We start from the raw sequence: 25,323 nt of genomic DNA on the forward strand, positions 1-25,323 counted from the left end.
CCTGCCATTTCCTTGCAAATATTGGGGGATGTTTTGTGGGCTTGGCTGAACTTGGTTCAGAAAGAAAAGACTGAGTTATTTATATAAAAAATTAGAAAAGGCAAATCCATCCAAATACCATCAACAAAACCACTCAGCCTCTTCTAGGAATGATTTGTGCCAGTACAAACTTGCAAGATTATGTGCAAAACTGTTCAAAATAGTGTGCTGTAGACTGTTTTAATGTACAGTGATTCCTTCAAGAGTCTAACCTAAGAGTTTATTCAAAATTTTTGTGGGCTTTTTAAAGGATTTTCTTCTTTTGCAACTAATAAGTAGGCAATTCGTGCTCAGATAAAACACATTTCACAAAACACTAGCTGAAGTGGTGTTCCAATTCACTTAGGTGCAGAGAGGAATTAGGTTCTAATATACCCACAAGCAAGATTAAGGCACAAACGAGGCCAGATGTTGGATTCTGAAACAATAACTCTACTTTATTTTCTGAAACAAAAAGAGAGGAGGGAAGGAAGGAAAATAGGAAAGGAGGAAAAGCCAAGAGAAATTGCTAGAAGCACAGAAAAGGGGTTATCACCACCATGGTCTCAGTGCTGGCTTGTAGATTTGGTCCTCTGTGGTGGGGGATATCTCCATCAGGTTCTGAATTTTGGTCTTCCGTCTTCTATTCCCCATGTCCTCTTCATCTTCTTCTCTGATCTTCTTTCATGGTCACATGTCCTGTGATCTCTCATCCTATGTTCTCTGATGATGAGTGAACCAGCAAGCCAAGCAGCAGCAACCCCAGCAGCAGCAGCAACAACAGCAGCAGCCCATGTGACCTGTTGGACACTTGCTTGTATGCTTTCTTAACTCACACAATTTAATTTTTGATAGAAATATGCTTAACATTGTTTTAATTAAAGCCCACAGTATGCTTTCAATGCCCATTGGTTGGCCCATTACTATGTACCTTATGTGGGAGGGTGCAGTTATTTGAAGCCCTTACCTTGTAGCAGTTTTTGAATTATACCCACTGTTCCTTAATTAAGGTCACTTGTCTTTAACAGCATTTAAACTAAAGTAACTTGTCTTTAATGGTATTTGAATTAAAGAACAGCTGTTTAGTTAAAGCAATATGTGTTAAAGAGTTTTCAATTAAAGTGACTTGACTCTTGTAGTTTGTTCAATTAGAGCAACTTGCCTTTTACAATAAAAGCAGCTTGTCTTTCACAGTTTTTCAATCAAAACAGCTCCTCTTTTTTCGTTTTCCAGTTAAAGCTTTTCACTTCATTTCCTGGTCAATGGAAAAGCAAATAGTGCTTTTTACCAGTTCTGTATAGGTGGTTGTTCACTTCGATGTGTTCCTAGTGTTTGCACGTGGAACCTCTTCAAAAGGGAGGGGTCCAGGACACCTGTTTGTAGAGTCATACTCATCTTCAAAATGTGTGCTATTTGTGTCCTTTTTTTTTTTTTTTTTTCTGGAAAACTTATGTGAATTCAGATTTAGATGTAACTATTTGATTTAATTAATGGGATGTAAACATAAAATACCATGTCAAGAGCAGGTTCTTTAGAAGGTGCACATCTGCTGAAACACTGCATTATTTTTTGTATGAGATTTTCTATAGACTAGTACTTATGATAATATTTTATGTGTACTTTTTGAAAATATTTATAAAAGCACATTTTTCTACAGGTACATTTGTAATAGGTAAGACAACAATAAACATACAAATAATATTTGAATATTTCCTCCAGAATAATGAGAACTGTTGTAGTTGCTCTCAAGATTTCATTAGTTCTGTAGCTAAATGGAGGGCATCACCTGTGATCCAGTATAGTGGCGTGGTCAGAGCAGCAGGAAACCTTTTTACTTTTCAAAATAGTGTTATTTATATTGACCAGGGAGACACTGTTTCATTTGCTTCCAGAAAGATGATATGCAAAGAGTATTGCCTGAGCAGGAAACTGTGGTTCTATTGCCTAATGTTTTGTATTGGCCTTTCGGTGAAAAGGAAAGGAAAATAATCTTGCTGTTGGGTTCTGTTGTGCCTTTCAAGAGGTAGAGGCCTATTGAACATGCAGAGAATCTTGGCACTTACTGCACTGTAATTAAGGTGTAACATTATTGGTTGTTGGACAGTATGTGATGATTTGTTATTGGCGAATAGAGGTGATAATGCTTGTATACTAGACACTATACATTTGTGTATTACCTTAGCAAAGAAGGGACGCTGTGCCCTTCTACCCAATCTCAGATGTATCAAAAGAGAGTTACAGTGTTTCATCTTTGTTTTGGGAAGGAGAAATGAATGATAGACTCAGAAAGACTAGCGTCCATAATTAAGCTCCTACGTCTGGTCATGAAAAAGCAGGCATGAGGATTTCTTAGAGCTGTGGGATTTCGTTGGCTGTGAATCCCTGTGTTAGGTAAATTGATTAAGTCTCTGACTCAGACAACTAAAGAACAAAGAGATAGAACCTCTTATATGGGGCCCAGAGAGGGGAGCAAGCTTTTAAAGCAAATGAAAGGAGCTTTGGTATCTGCTCCTGCTCTCATGCTCCTAGATTAATACCAACATTTATCATTCTGTGTGTTCATAATGTAAAGCTATAGCCAATGGGGTTATAATGCAGAAATTAGGACCTCACCATAAACCAGTTGTATATTATTCAATTCAATTAGATCCAGTTGCAGTGGGATCACCAGCCTGTATTAAATCAGTGGCAGCAACAACAACAATATTGGAGAAAAGCTGATCCCTTTATCCTGAAATATCCTGTAACAGTCCATGTCCCATGTGAGGTGGAAATAACGCTGAGACAGTATGCAACCCAAGCTCTATGGACACAGTGGGCACATAGATATGAACTAATTGTCCTACTGGCCACTAACTTATTCTTAAAAACATGCAACACCTTGAATTCAACAAGGGTAATAACTTTACCTGATGATTTGAGGCTGCATTTTCCTTCTTGCTCTGTTTTTTCAGGGTCTAAGTCACAAAAGTGCTTGTGGAACACCACTGTCGGTGGGTTGACCAGCAACCTCAAGGAAAGGCCAAAATCGACCATCATCAATGACCCTAGACCTCCTGATGAAATCTTAGCAGATGAACTACCACCAGTGGACAGCCCTGAGGCACTGGTGAAAACATCTTTCAGGTCTGATTGATACGAGTTAATTTTGTTTGTCCTTAAGAGGATATCTACCTAAGATTAAATCTGCACTGTGGGTTTGGTGGCAGAAATTGATGCTGAATGATTCTGCAATGCTGTGTATCTTTGTACTGAACAAGAGTGTAAAAAGAAGTCCATAAATAATATTGACTGGACTTTTATTTCTCAGACTTCATTAGACTTCCTAAAAGATTATGGACTAGTTAGAAAGTCTGTAACTAGTCAAAATGGTCAACAAAGATAGCTCATTATATGAAGATGTCTTTGAAAGTTGGTATTGTTTCATTTGAAAGTGATTTAGTAATGAATAATTGCAATTCAAGTCAGATGATGTGCTTTATTGATGCAAGGGAGAGTTAAAGCTTTTCCTATTGATGTAATGTCTTAAGAATGTCTAGCATTAATATATTAAGGAGAAGGATTATGGCCAGTGGCTTGCGAACGAGTGATTGTTGTTGTTGTGTGTGCTGGGTTTTCTACTCTTTTATTAATTCATGTGGATGTGCAGTCGTCAGATGTTTCTTGGAGACATGTTTTCTGAAAATTTTTCTCTCAAATGAGGTAAAATAGAGAAGCCATGCACATGCACTGGATCTTTGACTAAGATGTGAAAATTGGTGTGCCCAGCAGAAGCAAAATGAGTGGTAGAATTGATTTTTCAAAGTGTTTTTTGAGTTTTATTTTGGTTGTTGAAAAACTGTGCTGTACTTTTCTTTTGTATTAAACACATATGTGTTTAAAAAAATGTTTTTTGCTTTGGATAAATTTCTCTGACTACAGTGATTTTGATTTTACTTCGGTCTGTCAAACTTATTTCACTGTTCATGCAATCATTATTTTGAAGGTAATTAAGTCATTATATTTGCTAATAATTTCAGATATCTTGTTTGCACTGCTTGACATTGAAAAATATACTACCATAAAGTAAGTTTGTCAGGCTATAGAAATAATCCTGTGATTTCATAGTGGATTTTCATTCTTTAGTATTCACATTGAAATGATTCAGGACAAGTGTTTCAGAACCTGGATCCTCCTTTTATGATGACCTGTGGTTTTTAATGGCTTTTAAACACTTTGCATCTCTGATACTTAAAAATCTATAATTTCAAGAGATCTAAGTCTTTTTCAGCTTTTACTTCTCATAAAAAATTTTGGGTAGCAGCATTCCTTACATTGCCATTGTCAAGATAATTTCAGACATTTTATATGACAAAGTCACAGCATTTCAAACGATGTGATTTGATTATGTGAATAGGGGTGACTCTTGGAAGAAATGAGCTTATGTACAGCATAATAAGGATTGATAAGTTGGAAAATGTTGTTTAGCAAAACAGTTTTGCTAATGCAGTTTAAAAGGCTTTGTAAACATTATAGAACTTATTTCATCAGTATGGAAATTACTGTACAATGTGACATTTTGGGGGGCTTTACAGATCCACACGAATTTTTGTTACAAAATAAATAGATGTCTAGTTTTACAAAGAAAGGAAGCCCTATGTGTGCTTAAGAGCTTTTGCAGAGGAGTGGAAGATAAGAGAGTACACTGCAATTACTGTCTAAAGACAAATAAAAGCAAATAAAAGTGATGCAGTGGCTTTTTTCAGTTTGTGAGCTTGATATTATGGTGCTAATTGGGGTTTAGGAGACAGTAGCAGGTCTTGTATGATGGGTTACGTGTTTGATTCATCAGAGTCTTCTGTGTGTCATGATCTTCAAGTGCTTCCTTGACAGAGTTAGACTTGTATCTGAGTGCCAGTGATTGCCTGGTAAGCATGGACTTTCCTTGTTTCTTATTTACTAGACATTAGGGGAAGATCTTGCTACTCTGGTGCCTTTTGGGGAATGAAACATGCCTTACAAGTCGTCCAGTCTAGCATGTCTTAATTAGGAATCCAGTGGCTGAGGGATGGGAGCAATTTTGGGCTTAGATGAACTAATTTTACAGAGAGAAGAACCAGGCCTTGGTTTTGAATGTGACTGCAACCAACTGTAAAATGCAGTGATTCCCTTACTGCAACTGATTCGCTGCGGTTAGAGCAGTATATGGCAATACTATCCCTTTCATGCATAGTTAAAAGAAAATGTCTCTCCAGTGTTAAATGAGCCACACTTCTTGTGATTGCCTATCTTTTAAGTGACTACATATAAACAGCATGAAATCCCACTTGCCACCTCTTCTATTAGATCTTGCTTTTTACTGTGCAGTACTTACTGTTCTGCAGCTTGGAAAATTAGGAAGAGATCAATATTTGATTTTGTCAACATCTAGATATGAACTTGAAACACATTTAAACATAAAAGGAGGAATGTGAAATGAAACTAACCTCCTCTTTACATATCAAAGAAGTATAGTGCATGATCTTTTTTAATTAAAAATGTTTTGATTATCTTGATTTTCTTATATAATTATTTTACTATCTTTTCTGAAGATACCAAGAACAAGCACTGAGCTAGAACTTAAAAGTAATTTTGTGTCTTGACTAATTGTACTACTGTGGTGCTTAACATACTGATTTTAAAATCCATTCTCACTGGCATTTAGTCTATTTGTCTGTTAAAGACAGTGGAGGTCCTAGTTTGCATTACATTTGAAAATACAGTGGAATTGTGGCAGATTATCCCCTTTTGACAAAGGAAAAATATAATTGCAGACAGAAGTTATTAACTTATTGGTTCACACTTAATGCAACAACTCTGATGCATTCACTATTTTCTTAGCACAAGTATGCACAGCTACAAGAGCTGTGATGACTATACTTTTTTAATAGTTGTGCAAGGTTGTGAATCAATATCCAGGAATATTTGGTGGTGGGCATATGGACTTTTCAGGGCTGTGTGATCTGGATATTGGCTGGAGTGGTTGCCAACGCTGAAGTCTGTAACTCTCTCCCTAAGTCTGGTTTTTGATCTGCTAGGTCCCTGTAATGAGCAGTGGTGCAGTATCAATAAGAATTGACAGTGGTAATTAATGAGCTCTTAAGGAGGCTGTGCAATAACTTTATAGGCTGCTTTAACTTCTGTGTGCTAGTCCCTGGAAGCACTACCTAGCATTTTGATAATGCTGAACTCACCAGGGTGAGCAGTGAAACAAGAGACAGTTTTGGGTGCTGTTCTCCAAATACTACCTGGAAGTTTGTGCAAGCTCTTTATGTTTGAGAATGCAAGAGAAACTGCTGATTTTATCCGCAGACTGCTGCCTGGATCAATCAGGTGTTCATAAGTGGATGGCACTGCTCCAGCTGAAAATCTGGTGTGTCCAAGATGTCATGATTTCTCATAGACTTGTTTGGTTTTGATATTAAAAAAAAGATATATTGTTACTTTGAGTCTGGAGACCTAGAACTCTGCATTGAGCTATATGACAGTGGTATGCAGTCTCCCATCTTAGTCCAGGGCCAGTATGACAGGTAAAGTTGGTCTGGAATCTCGGAAGCAGTTTAGTTGGCTCTGTTTAGCACATGGGGCCTTGGGGTTGGAATGTTTCCAAAGTGACAAATTAGGGTAGTAGGTAGATGAATGGTCAGCAGATGATGCAAAGACCCTCTGTCACATATCAGACAAACCTTACTGGATACCTGGGTAGCTATGCTGTACAAGGAAGTGATGCATATCATCTATTACCATAAGTTCTGGGAACCAGAAAAGCAGATTCAGTTCCTTCAAGGTCAGACTGTTGTTCAGTTCAAGGCTTGCAGGAGTTCTTAATTTCTGTTATCTTTCAGAATACTTCCAGCTTTCAACTTGAGGCCCTGCTTAGCTTAATAGTTGCTTTTCCTATGTCAGCTGCAAAGTTTATCTTTCCAAGGACAGTTTGTTTTGCTTTTCTTATCAGCTTCTGTTCTGCTTTCTAAGTCACACTATGATAATCTTTCTGTATTTCTGATTTGTTTGCGGGTGATGTAAACTCTTGCTCCTGCCAGCTACTGGCCACTTCGTAGACCAAGTGCCATAGAGGTGATATCACCAGCATAGAGGGCTCCAAATGGGAAAACTTCAGTCATAACACCACATGCTGAGAGTCAACCTACAAGCCGCAAACATGCAGGTCTCTACACCGTGCATGCAGTATGAACAACAAACAGGGAGTTGGAAGCCACCATGCTGCTAGAAAGCATGACCTGTCGTTACTGAAGTGTCATTACTAAAACTTGGTGGGATGAATCCTGTGACTGGAGTGCTGATATTGATGGCTATAAGATGTTCAGAAGGGACCAGAGAGGAAGGAGGGGCAGAGAGGTAGCCATCTACACCAAGAGACAGATACAATGTAAAGAGCTGTCTCTGATGAATAGCCATGAGTTGGTTGAAACGGTATGGGTAAGAATCAGAGACTAAGTCAACAAATGGAATACAATTGTTGACAACAAATACAATGACAACAAATTGGTCACAATATCACACAGGCTGTGTGATCAAGGGGAGCCTATTGACGGAGCCTTCTCACTCCAGCTACAGGAGTCATTACACTTGCAGGCTCTTGTTCTGATGGGGGACTTCAACCACCCTGACATCTGCTGGAAAAGTAGCACGGTGAGCTGTAGGCAATTCAGGAGACTCCTAGAATGCATGGAGGATAAAAGTTCATAAGCCAAGTGATAGACAGTCTAACCAAAGGAGATGTGATACTGGACCTAGTGGTCACCAATGCAAGTGAGCTTATTGGGGATGTCAAGATTGGAGGCAGCCTGGGCTGCAGTGATCATGCACTGGTGCAGTTTGCAGTCCTGAGGGATATGGGTCAGGTGAAAAGTTAGGACCCTAGACTTTAGAAAAGCAAACTTACAGCTCTTCAAGGAGTTAGTCAATAGCACCCCCTGGGGAAACTGCCCTCAGGAACAAGGGAGCAGAACAGAGCTGGCAGATCTTTAAGGATGCCTTCCATAGAGCTCAAGAGCTCTCAATCACTAGGTGCAAGAAATCAAGCAAGGAAGGCAAGAGACCAGCATGGATGAATCAGGACATGCTGGTCGAACTAAAATAGCAAGAAACATATGCACAGGCAGTGAAAGCACAGACAGGTATCCTGGGAAGAGTATCAGAATGCAGCCCAGTTTTGTAGGGATGAGATGAGGAAGGCCAATGGTGAAGTTGGAGCTGAGCTTGGCAAGGCAAAGAATAACAAGAAGGGCTTCTACAGGCATGGCAACCAGAAAAGAAAGGTCAAAGAATCATGGAATCATAGAATCAACCAGGTTGAAAAAGACCTCTGGGATTAACAAGTCCAATCCTTGATCCAGCACTGCCGTGGTTACTAGAACACGGCACTAAGTGCCACATCCAGTCTCATCTTAAAAACCTCCAGGGACGGAGAATCCACCATTTCCCTGGCCAGCCCATTCCAATGCCTGATTACCCTCTCTGTAAAGAATTTATTCCTAATATCCAACCTAAACCTCCCCTGGCACAGTTTAAGACCATGCCCTCTTGTTTTACTGATAGTTGCCTGGGAGAAGAGACCAACCCCCACCGGGCTACAACCTTCTTTCAGGTAGTTGTAGAGAGTGATGATGTCTCCCCTGAGCCTCCTCTTCTCCAGGCTAAACAACCCCAGCTCCCTCAGCCTCTCCTCATAGGACCTGTGCTCAAGTCCCTTCACCAGCCTTGTTGCTCTTCTCTGGACCTGCTCCAGCACCTCAATATCCTTCCTGAACTGAAGGGCCCAGAACTGGACACAGTACTTGAGCTGTGGCCTCACCAGCGCTGAGTACAGAGGAAGCTGGTCTTGCTGGCCACACTGTTCCTGATACAGCCCAGGATTCCATTGGCCTTCTTGGCCACCTGGGCACACTGCTGGCTCATGTTCAACTTCCTGTCAATCCAAACTCCCAGACCCCTTTCTGCCTGGCCACCCTCCAGCCGCTCTGTGCCCAGCCTGTAGTGCTGCATGGGGTTGTTGTGGCCAAAGTGCAGAACCCAGCATGTGGCCTTGTTGGAATCAACCCAAGTCTCCAGTCTGTCCAGGTCCCTCTGAAGAGCCCTCCTGCCTTCCAGCAGGTTGACACTCCCCCCCAGCTTAGTGTCATCTGCAAATTTGCTGATGGTACACTCGATCCCCTCATCCAGATCATCAATAAAGATTTTAAATAGAACTGGGCCCAACACTGATCCCTGGGGGACACCACTAGTGATTGGCCGCCAACCGGATGCAGCACTGTTCACCACCGCTCCCTGGGCCCAGCCCTCCAGCCAGTTCTTAACCCAGCAGAGAGTGCACCTGTCCAAGCCACAGGTTGCCAGCCTTTTCAGGAGAATGCTATGTGAGATGGTGTCAAAGGCTTTGCTGAAGTCCAGATAGACCACGTCTGCAACCTCATCCACCAGGTGGGGCGCCTGATCATAAAAAGAGATCAGGTTGGTCAGACAGGACCTGCCCTTCCTAAACCTGTGCTGGCTGGGTTTGATCCCTTGTCCATCCTGTAGGTGCTATGTGATTGCACTTAGGATGATCTGCTCCATAACCTTGCCAGGCACTGAGGTTAGGCTGATGGACCTGGAGTTTCCCAGGTCCTCCTTCCAGCCCTTTCCGTGAATGGGCGTGACATTTGCCAACTTCCAATCATCTGGGACCTCTCCAGTGAACCAGGACTGTTGGTAAGTGAGAGCAGCTTGGCGAGATCTTCTGCCATCTCCCTCATCACCCTAGGTTGGATCCCATCTGGTCCCATAGACTTGTGGGGATCCAAGTACACTAAGAACGTGTACCCATCCTGATAAGCAAGGCTGGTAGACTGGTAACAATGGACAAAGAGAAGGCTGAGGCACTCAACAACTTTTTGCCTCGATCTTCAATGGCAGCCTCTTCTACCACATCTCTTGAGTGGATGAACCCTAAGATGGGGACTGGGGAAGTAAAGTGCTTCCCATTTTAAGTGAAGATCATGTTCTTGACCACCTGAGGAACCTAATCGTATATAAGTCCATGGGACCTAATGAGATGCATTGCAGAGTCCTGAGAGAATTGGTTGATATAGTTGCCAAACCAGCTCTCCATATTTGAAAAGTCATGGCAGTCTGGTGAAGACTTTGGTGACTGGAAAAAGAGATACATTGTATTTAATCTTTTAAAAGGGTAAAAAGGAGAATCCTAGGAACTACCAATTTGCCATCCTCATCTCTGTATCTGGGAAAAACATGGAAAAAATCCTCCTAGAAGCTACACTAAGGCATGTGGAAGACAGGGACATGATTTGAGACAACCAGCGTGGTTTCACCAAGGGCAAGTCCTGCCTGACCGACATAGTGATCTTCTATGATGGAGTGACTACATCGGTGGACAAGGGAAGGGCTACAAATCTATCTTGGACTTCTGTAAGGCGTTTGACATGATTCTCTACAATATCTTCTCTCTAAACTGGAGAGAGATGGATTTGATGGGGAGACTGTTCACTGGAGGAGGAATTGGCTGGACACTCACATCCATAGGGTAGTGATCAGCTTGGGGACCCAATATGGACCCCTGATGGGGTGGTCCATATTGGGGCTGGTGTTCATCAAGGACATAGGCAAAGGAATTGAGTGCACCCTCAGAAAATTTGCAGGTGACACCAAATCAAGTGATTGACATCTGGATGCCATCCAGAGGGACCTGGACAAGTTTGAAAAGTGGGCCAATGGTGATCTCATGAGGTTCAGCAGGTTCAACTGTATGGTCCTGCACCTGGGTTGGGACATGACCCAGTATCAATACAGGCTGAGGGACGAAGGGATTAAGAGTAGCCCTGCAGAGAAGGACTTGGTGGGCGTTCTGGTGGATGAGAGTGGGACATGAGCCAACAGAGTGTGCTCACAGCCCAAAATGCCGTTTCCTGGTCTGAATCAAAAGACACATGGCCAACAGGTGGAGGGAGATGCTTCTGTCCCGCTACTCCACCCTCATGAGACCTCACCTGGAGTACTGTGTCCAACTCTAGAGTTCTCAAGCACAATAAAGACATGGACCTGTTGGAGCAGATCCAGAGGCAGGCTACAAAAATTATCAGAGGAATGGAACACCTCTCCTATGAGGAAAGGTAGAAAGAATTGGCACTGTTCAACCTGGAGAAGTCTCTCAGGAGACTTGTGACCTTTCAGTACTTAAATAGGGCTTATAAAAAAGATGGGAACACACGTTTTAGAAGGGCCTGTTGTTATAGGAAAAGGGGTAATGGTTTCAAACTGAAGGAGGGTTGATTTAGATTAACTAGAAGGAAGAAATTTTTTTCACTATGCTAATGGTGAAACACTGGAATAGGTTGATAGATGCCCCATCCCTGGAAATGTTTTAGGTTAGGTTAGACAAGGCTCTGAGCAGCCTGATCTAGTTGAAAATGTCCCTGCTAACTGCAGGAGATTTGGACTAGATGACCTTTAATGGTCCTTTCCAACTCACACAATTTTGTGATTCTATGGTTTTAAGGTGATGTCACTGAACTATGAGCCTTACTTCTCTGTCTTGCCTGAGTCATACCAAGAGCCTATCTCCAGTCACATGGGAGAGAGGGATCTGCAGGACTCCTCCTTTACCACCTCTCACATTCTGACAGTCTCAGTATCAAAGCTTGGCTATAGCTACTTAAGCTAGTATGTGGGGTCTGAAGATTAGAGAGGGAGGTGATGCTGTGCAGGCCAGTTGTGACCATGACCGCAAAGAACAGATGTTTAGAACTAGTTGTGGGGTTGAATAAAGACTACTCTCCTACTTGCTGGGTCTCACTATTTGTCTATTGCCTGTTTTATTTGTTTGGTTTCTTTAAACCCCCACACAACTAAGAGAGATGAGTTTCACTTTCCTGAACATGTTAAAATAATAAAAATAAACACTACGCAAGGCTGGAAACATGAAAGACACTTTCTCGCTGGTTTTTAAACCCATCTACAACAGATCCAGGTCTCACTAAACATTCAAATGTTGTTTGTCTCCTTTTAATTGTGCCTCCTTTCTAGGTTCATATTATGTTTTGTGAGAGTTATGTGCAGATTTCTTGGTAGATTGAGTTTTACAAGTTAGAGTGGAAATGATCAGAGGAGAAAGATTTACACAGTTCAAAGGCTACATTTTCTCCTTATCTTTGTGTCTGTCCGCATGGGTCCAAGAGGAAGGTGGTTTTTTTTCAGGTAGATGAAAGAGAATCTCTCGTTTTCTTTTTTTTTTTTTTTGGTATCACAGTCTTCTAGTTCTTCACAGGACAGATGTATTATGGTAGGTAAGCCATAGGCTGTGGGTGTTCTAACAGAACTGTGCCTCTGAATGGCAGGGAGCAAATCCACTTCCAAAATGAGAATGAGAGTTTTAACTGAAACTCCATGGATAAACAAAGTCTGGTCGTAAAGAGGTCCTGCTTTGAGGACTGACCAATGTCTGTCCTTGACCACACTTCTCTGCCTATATGTCAACTGAATCTTGGACAATAATGAACTCAGCATTTGTTTGTACCTATGCAAGGCTTCCAGTTCTGGCTTTGTTAGCATCAGATCAACTGCAGTTCTTGATGTGGACTGTGTTGGGGCCTGCCACACACAGAAGGTGGATATATTTCTAAAGCCACATGTCATATACCTATACAAACATGTGAGTCTTAAATATCTGTGTGGCATTCATGTATACAAGGCTGTTTCAGGGGTTGTGATTTGTTTCTTGGCTTACTGAATTTGCCAGTCCAGACTTCTTTTCAGGTTTACAGAAGAAACTGTATATGGGCAGGGAGTTGTGTATAGAAAAATATGTGAATTTAAGGATAGTCTTTATACTGACAAGGAAGTATTTAATAATGTACTATTTAGTTATCTCCACCATGATGTTAATAACCTGTACGTACTAATACCAAACTGGTGTACCTTGCAATTTTGGTTGACATAAGTTTTAGCCTGGTTTCCTAAGGAAAACTGGCTATCCTTTTCCTAAGGACATTGCTGTATGTATATCAGCCTTCCCATTAATTTTTTAGACAGATCTGAACTTGATCAGTAGCTTAACAGAATTGTAGACATCTCTAAGGTCATATGCCATGACACCCTCCTCTCCTGTCATGTGGTTATACCCAGCATGGTCTTTCTGTGCACATGTGGATTTCCAGGGTTTCCTGATGCGAAGGGACTCTCATGGAGTGTCGCCTAATGGAAATGACCAACTGAGCTTTCAGACAAATAGCACCGAAAATGGCTGGTAGCCACCTGACCTATTATTCCAGCCTATGATCTGCACTTGAAGGGCACTTGGGAGGAAGGGATGTGGGCTCTGGAACAGATTTATTGTCCTGGATGTCTGTGCATGTCCTGTGGGCCTTATGTTCCTTGTTCTGTTATTAAATTAAGACTGTCATGGTATATATTTCATTCTCAATGAGAAAATGGGATAGCAGCTTTCTTACTCTTGGCAGTCAGAGGATGTGATGAGTGGAGATAAAAATGTTTTGCTGAAGCTTTATCTTGAGTGCTTTAATTTGCGTAAAAAAGAAACATTAAAAAGGCACTCAAAGAAAATTCCTATACAGTTTATTCCACTTTTAAAGGGCTGTCTGATGGCAGTAAAGTAATATGTTATACTGTGATGTTTTCCTTAAGGATGTGATAAAACATCCTCCAGATCCAACCCAATCAGAGACAGATTTGGCTTGATTTTGAGATCACAAAACCTACAGGTAAGTAAGAGTTTAAGAATATTTTGAAGTGAAAAACAACAATAGCAATTATTAAATTACCCAAAATAATCTTAAGGCTGATGGATAAGAGGTTAATATTTGCAAATGTCCTGTATTTCTTTTTAATGTGAAGAGCTTTGATGGAAGAGGGAAAAGGGGTACTTGGATCCAGTTAATTGAGTATGACAATCAGATCTGGAGAAAAAACTGTATTCTGTCTTGAGAAAATAATAGCCATTTATGCATTGAAATACAAATTTGAAATTTATTTTTGTTTGAAACTCAGGAAAGAATCTACACAAAAAAATTACCTGAGTGTGGTTGTTTGAACCACCACAAAAATTCAAAATCCAATTTCCAGGCTTCCCCCAACCCTTCCCACAATTTTATCTCAACACTGAAGAGAAACTTTCAGGCAAGAGTCTTCTATAGGGGAAAAGGGGAAGTATATATACATTTATTCTACACAAATAAATACTGTACAAGCTAAAAGCAACTATATATATAATATTACACACTTCTATCAGTCTTTTTAAGCTTCTCCCTCAATTCAGTCCAGGAAAAGCCTTCAGGGCTGATAGGTACCCAGTCTCTCTCTCATGGGAGTGTTCAGGGAAAAAGGTTCACTCCCCCCACCAACCTCCAGCTGTTTGCTGAAGTCTTTTCTTCTTCACAAAGTCCAAGAAGATAGCTCTGAGTCCTTTCTCCTTGGTTCTGTGCCATCTCTGCTGTGCGATCCTCTCTCTCTCCCCCTCAGTTCCGTGCTGCTGTAGTTTAGTTCAGCTTATCACAGTATGCGTCTTGGAATCTCCATTCCTCCTCCGAGTTTTTGGGTGTCCTTCGTTTAAATTACTGCAAGGACATCCTCCGGGCCTCTCTCTGGTCCGTCTCCAGTTTTGCCTGGGGTTATCTTCCTGGCACCAGGCTGCATTCCGCCCGTCCACTTGGCTCTGCTCCAACGCTGAGCCTCCCCTCCACTTTACAGTGAGAGGGAAAAAAAAAAGCCCCCTCTGTGCTCTAGCTGCAAAGCTGGGGGGAAAGAGGGCTTGGTTGCAAGGCCTGCCTCTCTCTCTCCCGCTTACCAGCTGTTTGTGAGTTTCTTCCCTCACAAACACACACTCACTCCAATGCTGCCTCCAACCGTGGCTTAACCAGAGCTGAGGGCCGCAGGGCCCCCATTTCCCCCAGAGGGGAAAGAAGGGGGCCCTGCTACCCCTGGCCTTCTCTCACCCACACACACAGAGCAGCAGACAGACAGACCGATTGCCAACAACTTCCGCCGGTTGTGTTTATATGATTTTTCAGCAGGAGCGAACAAGACGGGTGGTGATTGGCTCTCCAGGGAACACTGCCCTGGCACCCAATCACCTCTAGGCCCCCTGGCTCCTAGGTGGGGGCAATTTTCAAACCATAACACTAGGACACATTAGAAATGCCCATACCTGCTGTAGGTGTCACCCATCCAATCGATCAAATTGTTGATTCCCGTGTGAATGCCATTAACACCAGGCTCTAGGTTCTTGGTTACCTATTTGCACCACCCCCTCTGTGTATTTCTCTTTTGGCTCTGTGATTTCTGATGAAGGTTTTGTCTGGTTTGTCTCCTTATACACAATGATTTTTTGGTAACTGCCATATTCTGCTGGAAATTCTTGCGCCAGAAGTTTGCCAGCCTAGCCTACCAATGACTTTGCAGACATATAGCAACATCTAGGTAAGTAAAGCTGCTGTGAACTGTCAACACTCCTTAACACATAACTTGCTAATGGATGTTCTTTATCTGGTTTTTGCAAGTTAAACTGACTGCTGGCAATTTCTTTAAACTATTTTATGTAATAGAAAGGTCTCATTTGAAAATTATGCTATCTAGCTGAGAATTCAGCACTTGCTGATGTCAGAAACATAGTGTCTCTATTTTGCAGATTGGGACACTTACTTTTAGTTCCAATAATTTTTTGCATCTGAATCTACTGAAGTGTTCACAGCAAGACTGCTAAAACTACCATGTGTTTAGTTTGTTTCCATCTGTATTTTATAAATCAATCTAAACTCTTTAAATTTTATCAGATTGTTTTGAAACCAGAACTATAGCCAAAATTTGCTGTCAGTGTTGCTCTTTCTCTGGTAAAAAGCAATCTTGTATTTTCTTTAGGTGGAAACGCCTTAGTTTTGAGGTGTGGGAATTGACCCAGAAATATAGGGTTTGGGTACCCATTTGTGTCCAGTATTTCTTTCTTTTACATATGTACCTTCGATCTGTCTTCTCTTCCATGTGAGCAGTTAGAGTTCCTTGTCAGAGCAAATTTTCTCTCAGCTCAGCTGAAAAACGACCAGACTTGAAGTTCTGTTTCTTGTAAATAACAGCTGCATTCATTGTAAAAAGGAAAACTATCACAAGAATACTTTCCTTCTTGCTAAATGATGCGCACAAGTCTCTTTCGAATCTGTGTGAGCATCTGTAGTTCCATTTTCTGAGACGAAGTTAACATTTCTATTCCCAATACTCAGAACTTCAAGACTGATTTTTGACATATAATTGTCACCAAAAGTGTCTCTCCTGAATCATAAAGATGTTTATTATCCTGATGGCTTCTTGTAACAGTTATAATTAAGTCTGCCCTAATTTAAAACAGTGTTATCCATAATGAAGTAATATGCATATTAATTGTGAAGATGAGATATGGAAAAATTGGATTCTTCTTCTTGGATTCTATAGTTGCTCATACTATAATTAAACATAGCATCAGAAGTACTTGAGTAAAAGAATTACAGAGAGTAGAAATCTAAATAGTGGTAATAAAACTTAGCTTCTGTGAAATTATATTGATTTACTGCAACAGAGTATGTAACTTCACAGTTCAGAACAGTGCTCATACATTGAAATTTGTGTATTTGTTGATTAATGTTATAAATAATGATATATTATAAATTCAGCAGAGTGTTTTTGCTGTTGAGGATAGTGGTACAGAGTTGAGAGCAATGCTGTCAATTAGTATGGTAATCAAAATGACCTGGGCTAGATACAGCAAATTCCCATCTGAAGAATGCCCACTGCCTTTCACAAAAACTCCATGAATCTTGCAGATTTGAATCAGAACAGCTTGTGTAATAACAAAATGTAAATAGGTGGCTTTACTCCACTATTTTAATGTTGATTCTGATGTAGCCAAGGTATTTTTTAAACATGTAAGGGTGGTGTTGACAAGCCATGATCTGAAATATTGGTTTTCTTTGTGGTGTTTGGGCTTTACATATTTTCTCATTGCAGTGGTTCTGAGAAAAAGAAAGAACATCCTGAACTTAGTGCTCTTTTATTCTATAATTCATTATAGAATAATATAAATAATTGTGTTATTCTGCAATGTCAGCCCTTACACTAGCAAAATTACTAATTGCTATCAACAGAATACAGGCTCCTTAGTTTTGTGATGCAGCAGGATAGCAACTGTCTGCGTGATGCATAGAACTCCCTCTGACATTAGTATGAAATAGAATTCTGCAGTGCAGATTCATAACTAGGAAGAACTCTCTCTTTGGAGGGTTTCGCCACCTGTATTTGAGACAAACCAGAACAACATTTAAAAATATTTTTTCTATGTAACGTGAGTATTTTGTGAATTGAATCTTCCATAGAGAAGTTTATTAAAATACAAACTTTGCATCCTAGTCATCAAAAGAAAGTGGCACTGGGTTCATAGCTCCTGAAGAAACTTGTGTAACAAGATATTAATACAGACCCTCGAATGTAATTCAAATATGTCTGAATAAGTTTCCTGTAAGAAGGGAAGTACAAATGACAGAGGCACTTTCCATAAAGAATTGGTGAAAACTTTTTTTGTCAGTTCATCATGACTTGGGTCTTAGTGATATTACTTGTAGTCTTGGAATTCATGAGTTCATTTCCAGGATCAGCCTAATGTTTTGCTCTGTCTTGAGCCGAAGTCTGATAGCAGAGGTTACTATTTCTTGCTTCTGAAGAAGCATTTGAAGGTGTCCTGATGATCCTTCTCTAGGTCCTAAAAATATTGCTTAAATATTTATCTTCACAGAGGTACTAGACTAAGGTATCATCTATTTTTAACCAGTACACTCTACTAATGTTGACTTGAATAGAGAAGTTGGCCTAAAGTACTGAAACAGAGCAAAAGCCTGAAAAGTCAGTTTAGTGTAGCAAAACGAGGCCTGAAGAGTTAACTGAGAATGCATGCTCTGAGCAAAGAAAGAGAAAACTGAGATCCAAGAACAAACGGAAGATAATTCACTAAAGAATACTGACACACTGACACAAAGAACATAAAGTAAGAACACAGCATTGCTAACATAGACAAATAGAAGGAACACAGAGGGAGATAAGGGAAAGGAGAAGAGCCAGGACCTAGACACTCTTGTCAAATATCAAAAACTCCTGCCAAATACATAGTAAAGTCAGCCAAATTAGAGAAAGTTCGGAAGTTCACTGAGGGAGAGGAGCAAGAAAGCAACCACCTGAGGCCGAAGTAACAGGATGTACCACCAACACTCTCCCCAAAATGAGAACCGCACCCCTGACTCCACCTTAACTCAGCCTGCTATGAATATTATAACTAGATGTTGCAATAATATGAATATACATGAGAAAATTATGTAATCTCTTACAAGAATTGTATAAATGGTCTAGCTGTTCACTGCCTGCTTCAGAACTCTTTGTCCAGCCGAGCTGGGAGTTCTCCAGCGTTGCTTGAATAAATACCTTGCTGCTTAAAGACTAAAACTTTGTCTCTGAGCAGTTTCTTTGTGCCTTTTGGGGCATAAAATTGGCATCACTACTGTATGGGAAATTTTCTAATGTATTTTCTCCTATCACTGAGATAAGATAAAGTGATAGAAAAGCAAATAAGCACATTTTCTCATTCACCTTTCAGTTGCTGAATTTGTGTGAATTTATTTACCTGCAGAATGTGATTACACTTTTTTCTTTGTCTTGTCAAGAGTAAAGTCGTCTTAATGACACTCAGCCCTCCTCAGACTGTATTGGGAACTACCCATTAAACACTTCCACTAGATGGCTTCTAAAATTTTCTATTTTTTGTTTTGCTTTATTGGCCCAGACATGGACTCAGATGTGAGACAGATTCTCTGCCAGTTTTATCCATGCAGTTTTATTAGAGTACTTGACTTTAGCGAGCCTGTACCGGTATATGCCTAAGGTAACTAAGATGTCACAAGCTGAATAACACTGGCTAACTGAATGCAATTCGATGGAGAAAAAGGAGATCAAATAGTTGTAGGTTTGCTTCTGAATGTTTTCATACTTCTGTGGGAATTTCAGGGAATCTTGTGACAGAAATAATGCATTTCAAGTTTACTTCACTCAGTTTCAGACAGGCTGCATGAACAATGACAATCTCTGTCTTTTTTTGGAACAAGAGAGATTTTTGGGAGAGAGGGTGAAAGAAACAGGCTTGCTATGTGACTCCATTGAGATAAACACTGTCTTTATTGAACTCTGAGACTGACTGCTGGCCTTTGAAGGCCAGATATTTTCAGGGTATGCCCTCATTGCTGTTGCTTTGGCTTGGAGGACTGCATCCATGTTCACACTGTTTGATATAAACAACTCAGAAAGGCTGAGTGCTATGAGGGATACTGTCTGTTCCACAGCACCTGATTATGGTCTGCCTGGTCTTGGGGAGAATTTGTGGCATACTTGACTTGTCCATAACCACGTGGTTCCTTACTGTTACCTTTATAAATGACTCCGCCCAGCATCCTTCTTGACTGTTCTTTAATAGCCACAAAGGGATTTTTTTTCACTGTGATGTTACTAGCAAAACAGGAAAAGTAGGAAGGGTACAGCTGTTTCATGAGGCACTTAGGACAGCTGGAGTTGCCAGTAAGAGAGCTGAGGTAACCTGAGTTGACATCATGGATAGCCAGCCACTTGACGTGCAGGGACCTAGCTCCTGTGCCAGTTGTATGCTGTCTCTTGCTTTTTTGGGGGGGCTCGGTGCTGTTTGGCTTTTCTTTGCAATTCTTACTGAACTCAGGCCTGTCACCTCATGCTGCTTCTAGCAGAATGACACCAGCATGCCTTGGTAGAACTGGATTTGCAGGGCTGGGCTTTGGCACATGGTGTGACTCTTGGGGATGGTCCTGTGCAGGGCTAAGGGTTGGACTCAATGATCTTGTGGGTGTCTTCCAACTAGCATATTCTGTGATTCTGTGATTCTGTAATGACTTCTCTCTCTGGACAGGGCAGCCTGTCCCAGACCTGGTGTTATTTCAAACTTTCTGACAGCTCATTTAGGCCAGAGTGTATCATCCAAATGCTTCTTGAACTCTGTCAGGCTTGGTGCTGTGACCACTTCCTTGGGGAGCCTGTTCCAGTGCCCAACCATTTGGATGGAGAACCTTTTCCTAATATCTAACCTAAACCCTCCCTGACACAACTTCAGGCCATTCCCTTGAGTCTTGTCACCGGTCACCTGAGAGATCAGTGTTTGCCCATCCTGCTCCTCTCAGGAGCAAGTTGTAGGCTGTGATGAGGTCTCCCCTCAGTCTCCCGTTCTCCAGGCTGAACAGACCAAGTGACCTCAGCCGTGTCTCATATGGCTTCCCCTCAAGGTCCTTCACCATCTTTGTTGCCTTCATTTGGATGCTCTCTAATAGCTTAATATGTTTCTTATATTGTGGCACCCAAAACTGAACATAATATTCAAGGTGAGGCCCCCTAGAACACAGTTGACCCTCCTGGCTGCCAGGGCACTGCTGACTCATATTCAACTTGCCATCAACCAGGACACCTCGGTCCATTTCCACAGCAGTGCCTTCCAGCATCTCATTCCCCAGTCTGTATGTACATGCAGAGTTGCCCCATCCCAGGTGCAGAATTTGGCACTTATCTTTGTTAAACTGTTGGTGATTGCCCAGTCCTCTAATTTGTTGAAGTCTCTCTGCAGGGCCTCCCTGCCTTCGAGGGAGTCAACAGCTCCTCCCAGTTTTGTATTGTCTGCAAATTTGGATGCAGGGTTGGAAGGGTTGCTAAACAAGTCATTTATGAAGATGTTGAAGATCACAGGGCCTAAGATGGAGCCCCGGGGAACCCCACCTAGTGACAGTTCAGCAGTCTGATGTTCCACCATTCACTATTTATCCTTTGTGCTCGACCCATGAGCCAATTGCTCACCCACCACATGATGTGTTTATCAAGTTGTGTGCTGGACATTTTGTTCAGAAGGATACTGTGAGAGACAGTATTGAAAGATTTACTTAAATCCAAAAAGATGAGGTCTATGGCAGACTCTCACAATGACATCTGCACTATTTTTTCCCCCCTTGATTCTTAGCCAGAGGCTCTCAACTGTACCATTGCAACTCTAAGCTTCTATGAAACACGGTGCCACCCCTTCACCTATTCTGCCCTGCCTATTCCTCCTGAAGAACCTGTAAGCATCCAACAAGGCACTCCAGATACAGGTTGCATCCCATCAGGTTTCATTTATACCTGTGATGTCAAATCTCTGGGACTGGGCCAAAGCTTTGAGTTCCTCGTGTTTGTTCCTCATGCTGTGTGCATTGGGGTAGAAACATTTCAGGTGTAGTACATTGTAGCCAATACTTTGCGAAGCAGATTGAGGGAATCCCATGAGTACTCATTTTCTCAAGTTTTGGCACACCACCCCATGGTACATCGCTGGCAAACCTTGTTTTGCCTCTTTCCTCCTTCCAAGCTAGTTTAAAGCTCTGTCAGTGAGCTATTCTAGTTCCTGCGCTAAGAACTCTTTTTCCACTCTGAGATAGGTGCATCCTGTCAGCTGTCAGTAGACTGGGTGTTTAGTAGATCATCCCATGATCAACAGACTCAAAATTTTTCCAGTAATACCAACCTTGCAGCCACTTGTTTAGCTGATGGATCTGCCTATTCTTATGAGTATTATTCCGACTTACCAGAAGAATCAAGGAAATCACTACCTGTGCTCCTGATCCCTCTACCAATTGTCCCAGGGGCTTGAAATCTATCTCTTTTGATTGCCTTTGGACTTGTCTTTGTTATTTCATTGCTGTCAGTTTGAATAACCAATAGTGGACAGTAATCAGAGGGCCTTATTAGACTGGAGAGTTTTCCAGTTTTCCTTACCCAAGCCCCTGGGAGACAGCAGACTTCCCTGTGAATTGTATCCGGTCCTCATATCAGGCCTTCCATTCCCCTTAGAAGGGAGTCTCCTATTCCAACTACTTTTCGTCTTGACAGAGGAGGTCTTGATGCAGGGTACAAGTGGTGTTGTTTTAGGAGGCCCCACTACCCCACAATGACCTTTGCCCACCTCATCAGTTGTCTGGCCTTCTAGTTCCAGAGCCTCATACCTGTTGCAAAAGGTACCAGCCCTACCTGTCACATTTCGAGAAGGAGGAGAAACATTCCTCCTGGTACATGCAGTGACCTGCTTCCAGCCTTCTCCTAACCAGACCCTTGACTAACATTCCTTTGACTAATTACCCTGAAGAGTTCTGTGTTCACCTGCTTCTCTACTACAATGGAGATTTGAGATTCCTGAAAGTCTAGAGGCTGTAGCATCTCTGAATATAATCAGTTTCTCTCTCGCTCATTCACCCAAATACTACGAGACCTGTTCACTTCTTCCTGTATCTCCTTCACCTGGTGACACTGCTTTTCAACCATAGCGCACCTTCTGCAAAATTACTTTCTGCTCCAGCCTCACAAAGAGGCATCAGGCACTCCTGACAACCTAAGACCTGGAGAGCTGTGTCTACCATCAGCAGGTATGTCTGGCTAGAGTCCTCTGACACGGTTGGTACAGTGACTCCACCAGCTACAAGGCACTGAGCTTTACAGCATGTCAACACCATAACTGAGGCAGTTAAAAATAATATGCTTAATAAGACTTAGGCTTTCTGCCTCTATGGGCTGCTTCTGGATGGTCAAAGAGGAGCCCTTCCTGCTTGCCCTGCCTGCTTGAACTGCTGTGCAAACTGACCTGCCATGCTCCTGTTCACTGCGCTCCGGATCTCTTACTCTCCCTGGAGCCCTTGAAATTTGCCCCCAATTTGCTCTTGGTACTGCCCCTGTCTTGCCTAGTAGGCTGTTGAGGGCTTCTGGCTGCTCACGAGGCTACTGAGAGGGGTGCTGCCTCATCGTCTGTCTGCACCAACCTCACATTACCCTGTGGCTTTCCTGGCATATTGAGGAGTATATGTGGTCCAGGTAGCTCCATTGAGAAGCTGCTGATTGAGACGCAGACTGAAGTATAGATTGAGCTCTGGGAGGGAGCCATGAACTGACAAACTTTGGGATAACAAAGGGCCATCTTTATAAATGGGTGACACCATGCAGGTGAATTGACACTGAGATACAGCAGGACCGAATTGGGAATTGCCGACCTTTTGGATAACAAAGGAAATGAAGACCAGTGATGCCAGCTAGGTGGATGGACACAGAGAGGAAGAGCTGAAGACTCAGGAGAAACAGCGAGACTTGTGTGTAGGTAGACTGTGAAGGTATTAAAGCCCAGGGGTTCCTTTGCTGGGGGTCCTCCTCAGAGGCACTCAGCTCAAGCTGCTTCTGTGTTACCAGAGAGTCTTGTGAATGGCTGAATTGTGAGGTTTCCTTAATGAGTATGAGCCTGTTCCTGTAGCCACCATCAGTGTCAGAGTGTGCAAGACATCTGACTTGTCCTCAGCTTAGCAATGAAACTAACAGTCATTTTCTGACAAAAAGCCCGGACATGCCCATGGGATCCAAGTTTGCGTAGTATCTACTGGAGCATAGTCTCCATTTCTGTGGCACTTGTCATTTTCTTGGGATGGCTGCCACAAACGTTTCATTTATACGAGTGTCACTGATCAAGTCCATGATTTCTGCATATTTTAGGGTTTTTGTCAAGCCAAAACTTGTAAGCAATCATGTCCAAGGTGTTAGTTTAGTCTTGTAAAGTCCAGTGGCAGCTCTCTGATCATAAACATCTTTTTTCAGTGTCTGTGTTGTGATGACATCATGACTGGTACTGTATGGCATTGTTGCCATAATTGTTGCCATATATTGTTGCCATATATTGTTGCCATATATTGTTGCCATATATTGTTGCCATTGTTTTCTGGGTCACAGTGGTATAACATCTTGTTGACCTGACCATGTAAATGCAGCTATGCCTCTTCTCTAGGTATTTATTAACTAGTGATACTTGTGTACTAGCTTGAATACAGAAGATATGTCCAAACTACATATGAGTGCAGACTGGAAAGTGCATCAAAGGCCTAATATTTTTGAAGTGTTACTGCTTGTTGAACTGGTACCTTGCTGCTGCCTAGGCAGTGTGGACATATGGACAGCTTAGCCTGCAAAGTGGCTTTGACAAGGTGTTACGACCCACCCCAGAAAAAAAGAGGGGGTAACCCAGGTTCTTATCAATAATTCCCTTGGGGTGGATTAGAGTGAAATGACACTGGATAATCAGTGTTTGAAAACATATATAGGTAGGGTTTATTTTAAACATATATAGGTAGGGTTCATTTTAACAATTTTGTTTCAACAGGTAAGTTAGCATTTTGGGTGTTATCATCTATATCATCTATAGCAACATGGCATAGGGATAACCTCTGGGGGGGAAAATGCATAAGGGAGAGAAAGGAAAGACAGGATAAGGGTAAAGGAGAGTAAGGGAAAGAAAAGATGAGAGTGGAAAGATGTCTATAGTCACCACCCACGGGGTCCAGCGATGACACTTGGTAGTTGCCGCTTCCATGTCTGTCAGTTGAAGTGGTGGCCTTGATCTGCTGGGGGTGAAGGAGGGAAGCCCCCACACTCCAAGAAGTTATGAGTTATTATATCCATGGTTAGCATCACGGGCCATGCCTCAAGCCTCCAACCTCTCCTGGCCCTGTGCAGAGTTTCTGTCTGTGGCCTGCTTCCCGCCTTTTTCAAGATTGGCAGAGGGGGGGATGGGTTTTGATGGGTCATCAGAGGTATAATACAAAAGTCCTGTAGAAGCCTGCAAAAGTCCCTTGGCAATCCTAGAATGCATAAGTCATTAACTGTTTCAGTCTCTGACACAAGGTAGTCTTGATATAACCAATGGAGAGATTGGAGAGGATTGCTGAGTTCATTTATATACATTTCCTGAAATTTTTTCTTCTTAGCTTTACTCTTGGTCGTATTTTCTTAAACTAATTTTTTTTAAGGAAAAATAAAAAATCCTGTTTCTATAGTTTTCAGGCAACATGGATTATAAAATGAAATAACCTGTGGGGAATCTTGGTTGGGCCGGGACCCCTGGTATGGAATGAGAAACTGGCTGAGAATGGAGGCCTTAGTCCTGACAACGTACTGATGCATCCTGAGAGAGCAGAGGAGCAGCAGGAGAGAGCTGTCCCGTGGGAACAGGGAACACTGTCTCATGAGAACGAGGTCTTGTTTTGAACAGAGTGACTGAGAAAAATATAAACATCAAAGGAAAACAGGGACAGGTGCACAGAAATGTTGTGAGAAAGTAGGACTGAGAAAGTCCAGAGAAAGACCAGCTAAAATCTACCTATTAGCTGTGAGAATTGTAGT

At 41.9% G+C, this 25,323-nt stretch overlaps 1 protein-coding gene across 10 annotated transcripts in view; it reads left to right on the top strand.

Moving 5' to 3' along the window:
- PDE1C (phosphodiesterase 1C) overlaps positions 1–25,323 on the top strand; it is a 333,339-nt gene that overhangs the window by 75,280 nt on the left and 232,736 nt on the right. For all 10 annotated transcript variants that reach the window (XM_032690599.1, XM_032690494.1, XM_032690515.1 and 7 more), the window contains exon 3: positions 2,973–3,144. Coding sequence is in view for 9 of the 10 variants with exons in the window: in XM_032690494.1 (XP_032546385.1) it covers positions 2,973–3,144 (172 nt within the window). In the remaining variant the exon portion in view is untranslated. The remainder of the gene's footprint in view (positions 1–2,972; positions 3,145–25,323) is intronic.

Source organism: Chiroxiphia lanceolata, chromosome 1 (genome assembly GCF_009829145.1).
Source record: "Chiroxiphia lanceolata isolate bChiLan1 chromosome 1, bChiLan1.pri, whole genome shotgun sequence".
NCBI lineage: Eukaryota > Metazoa > Chordata > Aves > Passeriformes > Pipridae > Chiroxiphia > Chiroxiphia lanceolata.